This window comes from Balaenoptera borealis, assembly GCF_965194805.1.
Source record: "Balaenoptera borealis genome assembly, chromosome: 7".
NCBI lineage: Eukaryota > Metazoa > Chordata > Mammalia > Artiodactyla > Balaenopteridae > Balaenoptera > Balaenoptera borealis.
In genome coordinates, this window is record NC_138864.1 from 105,672,114 (window position 1) to 105,679,568 (window position 7,455).

At 50.7% G+C, this 7,455-nt stretch overlaps 1 protein-coding gene across 1 annotated transcript; it reads right to left on the reverse strand.

Moving 5' to 3' along the window:
- Positions 1-1,609: 1,609 nt before the first annotated feature.
- Positions 1,610-6,994, reverse strand: GCC1 (GRIP and coiled-coil domain containing 1). Its single transcript, XM_082400033.1, has 2 exons — positions 5,275-6,994; positions 1,610-4,415 (listed from the first exon to the last, which is right to left on the reverse strand). Exons 1-2 carry the CDS (start codon positions 6,304-6,306, stop codon positions 3,120-3,122), a joined length of 2,328 nt encoding a protein of 775 aa, XP_082256159.1. The 5' UTR covers positions 6,307-6,994; the 3' UTR covers positions 1,610-3,119.
- Between the last annotated feature and the right edge of the window lie 461 nt (positions 6,995-7,455).

Here is a 7,455-nt window from a genome sequence, read left to right on the forward strand (position 1 = left end):
TATATTCAAGATATTCAATATCTTGTAATAAGCTATAAATTTTTTTGTGTCTCATCTAAATTCTTTCTCTCTCTCTCTCCTTTTCCTTTCTTAGAGTTTCTAGAACAGGCATACCAGTCAAATAACTGGAAAACTTATTTGGGGGAAAGGGGAGGGAAGACAAGGAACTTGTGTCCTTAAGGGTAGGAAGGGACCAAGTCTTTTCCTTTCAGTTGGGAGCATTTGCAGCCTTATGTATATAAATACTTAAAAGTATTAATCTGAAACTGCCTTCCTTCTTTGCTCGTTTAATATCTCCTCAAAAGTCAAAAGCACAGAATTATTAGTCCTAGGAAAGCAGCTGTGACTATGGATCTTTCTATTCTGTCCAAAACCACCTAGGAATAACAACAATCATAATATATCCTACATTTAAGGGGATCAGGTAAGAAAATTAAGAGATGATCACCATCACCATCACCATCACCATCATCATCATCATCATCATCATTTAATTTAGCTTGATATCCTGAGAAACTTTTCCAGGATACCATGAATCCTGGTTTGAAGTATAATAAAGCATTCATAAGCAGATTACTTCTAAAGTTTAAAGCAGGGTTTCCCTGGTGGCACAGCGGTTAAGAATCCACCTGCCAATGCAGGGCACACGGGTTCGAGCCCTGGTCCAGGAAGATCCCACATGCCGCGGAGCAACTAAGCCCATGGTGCCACAACTACTGAGCCTGCGCTCTAGAGTCCGTGTGTCACAACTACTGAAGCCCACGCACCTAGAGCCCGTGCTCCGCAATGAGAAGCCACCACAATGAGAAGCCTGCACACTGCAACAAAGAGTAGCTCCCACTCGCCGCAACTAAAGAAAGCCCATGCGCAGCAACGAAGACCCAACGCAGGAGCTTCCCTGGTGGCACAGTGGTTGAGAATCTGCCTGCCAATGCAGGGGACACGGGTTCAAGCCCTGGTCTGGGAAGATCCCACATGCCGCGGAGCAACTAGGCCCGTGAGCCACAACTACTGAGCCTGCGCGTCTGGAGCCTGTGCTCCGCAACAAGAGAGGCCACGATAGTGAGAGGCCCACGCACCGCGATGAAGAGTGGCCCCCGCTTGCCACAACTAGAGAAAGCCCTCGCACAGAAACGAAGACCCTACACAGCCAAAAATAAATAAATAAAAAATAAATAAATTTAAAAACAAATAGAATCTAGGCAATAAAATAAAGTCTAACCTTTAAAAAAAAAAAAAGACCCAACACAGCCAAAAATAAATAAATTTTTTAAGATAAATTAATTTTTAAAAATAAATAAATAAAATAAAGTTCAAAGCAGTAATTATGGAAGTTTCAAGCTCGCCCACTAAACCCATGAGAAGGCTTTTTCCAGTGTAGTTGCCTATACACAAACACGCATACACAATTCCAGGCTAAAAAATTTGGGCTGTAATTGAGGCAGTTAAAGCATTGAGGTATTCCTCCCTAGATTCAAGCTCATGGATTAATATGATGAAATATTTCTTACATCCTTTTCATTTCCCATTTACATTCACACTCCATTTATGTCCATATATATATATATATATGTATATGTATATATATACCATTAAGGAAGCACACAGGTCAAGTTGGTCAGGTTTAATGATTCCGTGGTTATTATCATTTGAACACATCTCTTCTGTTCCGCTAAGTCTGCTTTCTGTAAATAGTCCAGGTCACCCAGCCTCCCAATCAGAACATTTAATCACAGTCTCTGCACCCCCAAACCCTCACAAAACAGATTGCTATGATGAAATAACAGAAAGATACATATTAGCCCAGTCAGTGGCAAAGCACTGGTCTTTAGGATCCAAAGATCTCTACAACCAGCAAGAGCAGTTGGGGGAAAGCAAAGAATTGGGAAGTGATAACTGTTTGAACCCAACTTTTCTGAGCCCCTCCTTTAGTAGTAACATGTGTGGGGAAGACGAGGCTTACGGACTGAAACTCTATTACCTCCCTAAGTGAGTGGGCAAAGTACTCTGGTGACAGTAATGCATGAACACCCTGGCTGCAGGGACATGGAGGTTTAGCCAGAATGCTATCCACGGAGCAGCAAGTACCGCAGCCCGGCCTCAGCTGAATTTCCACCACTTTCCTGTGAGGGTCATAGCATCCTTCTGGAATCCTCTGCAGCAGATCTTCTTCCTCTTCCCTGTCCCTACAAAGGCAGAAGCAGCTTTGGGGGGACAGTGTAAATCTCTGCGCTAACTCCTTGTATCCAGGCAGGATCAGAGCTTCCTGATCAGACCCCTCTCTGTAAGAAGGTAGAATTTTTTCTTAATAGAAGTTCAACATTGAGGGAAAGCTAGCAAAGTCATTCACTCACGATCTCAGGCCAACCCTGGGCAGACAGGTTAAGACAGGGACAAATGTGAGAGGTCTAGAACCCTATCCAGGCCAAAAGCAGTCACTCAGGAAATCCCTAAGATCCAACTGGTGCTCAGGGTTCTCTCTAGGATGGTCATAAGTGGTGTGTTTTGTCCAGATTGATTATGTCGTACCTAGCCCTAAGTATTCCAAGCTTCCCAGGTTCCAAGATGAACTTCCCAAGTTCACTATTCCTTGGCCATTTGGACTAGGGGACAATCTGTCACTATTTCAAACTTCCTGGTCCCTCTCCAGCCTGAATTTCTGTCCCCAGAGAATTGGGGCAGCAGTTGACCAGACTCAAGATTTTGATGAGATGGAGTAAATAGCTGGTCCTTGTGCATGTTTAGAAATTAACTGAACTCACTTTGGAGTCATATGTACTCCTAGCTCTGCACTAGGAGTATGATATTAAAACCAAAAAAACCTTATTTTAAAAGACTCTCACTTCCCCAGCTTTTGCACCTCTGAGTCCTAACCTCTCCCCCCGCTTCCCCTCACACACACCACCAGAAGATGCTGTCCCAACACTTTCAGTATCTCTAGGGCCCAAGGATAAAATGGCATTAATGGCATTTGGCAGAAAATCCCAACCCACATTGAGGATTCCTCCCAGGTCAACACAGTGAAGAAATGATAATGTAAGAGAAGAGGCAGGAGAAACCAGAGCCTGCCCCTTCTCACAGAACAGGCACAGAAAATTGAGGAGTTAGTGAAAAGGGCATCATCTCTTGCCAGAAGGCCACCAACTAGCACCGGCTGGGAGCCGCATGATCACTTGTTTCTCCTCTGGACTGAAGTGCAAGATGGTGAGGATGGCGGTGAGCGTCTGCTGGCGGCCCACGGTGTCCGGCAAGGTCAGGAAGCGGTAGATGATGTTCTTGAGGTACTCCAGGTTGGCTCCCTCCCGACTCTGGTCCCTGATGTTCTTTGCAATGTGGCTCTGCAGGGCCCCCACCTCCTCCCGATGCCGCTCGCCCTCCTCCAGCAGCCGATCCTGCAGCTGATGCACCTCCCCCTCCAGCCTGTGCTTCTGCTTCCTCAGGGACGTGACCTCCACCTCCTTGCGGGCCAACTGCTCGGCGTAAAGGAAGAAAGTGGGCTCGCTGGCCGCAGCCAGTTGCAGGGCTTGGGTCAGGCTGTCCGGGGCAGATGTGTCCGCCGGATCCCCAGGGCCCACACTGCCCACAGGGCTTCTGCGTCCCGGCAGCCCAGAGGACAAGGCCACGGAACGCAGCTGCTCCAGCTCCAGGTCCTTCTCGGCCAGCACGGCCAGGGCCCGGTCCCGCTGCTTGTGCAGCTCCTCCTCCAGTTTCAGCGTGCGGTCCCTGAAGTCCAGCTGGCTCCGCTCCAGTTCTTGCCGGTGGATGTGCTGCAGCCGGGCCAGCTCCTGCTTCCAGCCCTCAGCCTCCTGCTGGTGCTGGCATTCGAGCTCCTCGCAGGACAGCCGCAGCGAGATGTACTTCTCCTTCAGCTCTGCCAGCTGCTCCCTGGCTTCCTCCAGCTCCTTGCCCGGGTTCCCGTCTTTGACGTTCTTGCTCTTGAGGACGACCTGGGCCCGCATCTTGTACCTCTCAAACTCCTCCTTCAGCTGTTTCAGCTCCTGCTGGTAGTAGAGCACGCTGGCCTTCTCCCCGTCGGCAGCCTCTGAGCTGGGCATTATCTCCAGGTTGCAGAGCTTCTCCACGTCCAAGGTCACCTGGCTCTTCCTGGCCGCAACCTGCAGCAGCCTCTTCAGCTTCTCCATCTTGTCCTTCAGGACATTGACATCCAGACTGGACTCCTCTCCATGGCTGTCCAGAGGGGACCGGCTAGAGGCCACTAGCGCCAGTGTCTTGTTCTCCAGGTCCAGCTGAAGAATGCGCTCCTTCAGCTTCTGGATGGCCAGCTGGTCCTTCTGCTTGGCTTTCTCATAGGTGCCCAGCAGTTCCGACACCTCAGATATTTGATTCTCCAGGGCCGCCACCCTCTGCTCTTCCAACTGCGACTGCTGTCGTAGCTGATCTTCGGCGAGGGCTGTCTGGAAAACAAGGGAACAGGTGGAGATGCATCCAGAAAAGCCACAAGGCCCGATGGCAAACTTTGAGAAAGCAAGAGAGGGGAGCAAAAGGGTTATGGGACAGAGGTGGCCTGGCAAAAATGGGAACTGGGAATTTTTCTGTTCGTTTGGGAGCTAACCCAAGCTCCTGTAACCTGCTCCCAGACACACATTATACCAAACAACATTAAGAACCTTTGTAGATCTGCTGTCGTTCTGCTTTAGTGTTTCTGCTCTCTCTTCTCATACGCCAAGCTCACATGTGAAGTGTGCTCTTAACCATATGACATTCTTTTCCTCTTCCAATATTCCTGGAAGTTCAAAATTGACTTGGATCTCTCCCAACACTGAAAGGTGGCACTGTAAAATAGCATACCTTTCCAGACAAGGCAAATGTTGACTGCAAGCAATACAACAGGTTATTTCTTCTGAGAAAATTCCCTTGGCCCCCTTCAGCCACCCTACCTATAGGCATACACTGCTACCTATATATAGGCATATTCCTACAAGCATACACTCCACCTTTCACCGCACAGCCGCCACTACACTGCTTCACAGAGCACAGCTGGGAAGATGCCAACGCCCAGATGCTCAGAGCTGTCTGGCTCCAACCCGGCCTCCACTCAGAAACTCCACATCCTATTGGAAGCACACTCTGTGGATACTGTCAACACCACACAGAAAAGGATTTCCCAGGACTCACAAGTGAAACTTTCTGAATAGCATCAAAAATCGACAGTGCAGCCACTTAGTTCTAACTATCAAAGGAGGAAAAAAAGCCCTAGTATTTCCCCACTTCAGGTTAAATGACTTAATGTTTGAAGGAGATGAAGATAATTACCTTCCTCATTTCCTGCTGCAACTGAGCCTGGAAATGGCTTTTAAGGCAGGCGGCCTCTTCCTGAAGCTCCTGCAGCCGGGGGTCAGGCCGATTCTTCTCATCTCGAAGAGCCTGCAGCTCACCTTTCAGCTCCTCTACCTCACGGGTCAGCTGCTTGGTTTGCAGTTCAAACCCTTCCATCTGACCGGCTGCATAGGCCCGCCCAGCCAGAGCTTCTCGGGTCTCTTCCAATCGAAGCTCCAAGTCCTGGCGCTGGGTTCTCTCCTCCTGCAGCAGCTTCTGGAGCTCACGCAGCATCAAAGCATGGTCACTCTGCTCTTGGGCCCGATCGTGCTGCTGCGTGATAAGTCGGGCTTTGGTTTCTGCTATCTGCTCCTGCAGCCCCTTCAATTCTCCCTCCAGCCGGCCCCTCTCCTCCTCTGCTTTTTTACTGGCATTATCTAAGTCCTGTTTCATCTTCTTTTTGTCAGCCAGGTAAGAAGCTTCCATGCGGGACTTCTCCTGGGTGACTGTAGCCAAAGAGCTGGTCAAAGTCGCCAACTGAGTCTTCAGCTGGTGCAGTCGTTTGTCCACCTCCCCACTCCCAGACGGTCCATCCCCACTACTACTGCTAACGCCGCTCTCCGATCCGCTGGCCTCTTCGCACTTTAGAGGTGGTGGTCCACGGGCCAGTCTGTCATCTTCTACCCCAAACTCACCCTTGGTGCTGGTGAGACTGGCCGCAGTATCTAAGCTGGTGGCGGTCCCAGTGCTATCCTCGCTGTGAGTGGAGCATCGGTCATCCACAGAGTCAGGAAAGGTGAGGCCTTGAGGCTGGACACCTGCAAGGCCCACATCCGCCTCGTGGGATACCGACAGCACCTTAATGCTGGCCTCCAGCGCCTCTTTCTCTTTCAGCAGACTTTTATAGGCGCGGACTACATCCTTGAGACGTGCCTGGTACTGGAGGAGCTGCTTCTTCTGGGTCTCAATGGTCTCCAGCAGGTCCTTCTTGCTTGGGCCGCCCCCGAAATTCATCCCAAACTTCTCCATGAGGGTTCAGAACGGGCTGTTCCACGTCAGTGTTCGGACAGCCTGGGAGAGGGTCACGAAGACGCTGGCGGGGAGAGAGTTGTCCCTAAGGACTTACATCCGCTCCTCACAGCTATTCGAGACCGGATGCAGGGCAGCGGGGCAGCCTGGCAGAAGCGCCCGCCATGTCCCAGGCAGGCGGGCAGGGGCGGGTCCTATCCTAGAGGCGGGGCGACGCTGGCACGAGAGGAGCACACTGCCAGGGCTCGCCCGCACTGTCCCAAAAGCCGCTCCGCGCTCCCCGCTCGCCCGGGCCACAGCAGCACCGGCCGGCCCCGGGCTCACGACTGGCCAAAGCTTTAAGCTGAGCAGAGCCCAATTATGACTTCCTAACTCTAGCGGCTGGACAACCGCGCTTCCGGGTCCGCTGGAAGTGACGACAGCACGACGCCTCAGGCCCCGCCCCCCGTGGGCGCGAGGTGGGCGGGGCTACTTCAGCCGGTGGGTGGGAAGCCGCCTGTTGCGAACCCAGCTGGGCCACGGGTCGGTCACTCTCCAACAGAGCGCTGGTCACTCTCCACCAGAGCAGAGCAAGCAAAGTCGAGTACACGGAAGTAATGCTGGTTTGGTGAGGGCGCCTGATCTTGCCCTAGCGCTACGATCAGCGAGGGACGGGGGCGACGTCGCACTGAGTCCTTACCAAAGACCCAGGTGAGCGACAAGACCCCACTGTTTGGGGGCTCAGTGCATTTGTCCCTAAAGAGCAACAATTAAGACTCCCTTTCGGACCACGAAAATGGCAACCCTTTCTAGGACAGTATTTGGCACCTAGTAGGTGTACAGTATAATTATTAGCATCCTTCCTGAGTTCTGCTGAGTTCATTAAACAAATATATATAGATGAATATATATAGCCGTGATGTCCATCCTAAGTGCCAACTATATTTCAGAAGCTTCACAGGAGTTTTGTTATTTAGTCTTTACAATAATTCTGCTGAGTGGGTGTTATTAGCACTATTTTACAGATAGGGAAACATGAGGCACAGAGAAGCTAAGTAACACGCCCAAGGTCACACAGCCAGTAAGTTTAGAATCCTATCTGGATCAGTCCGAGTCTCAGCATAACCAAATGCTGTGCCAGATGATCACCATGAAGAGACAAGATCCTGC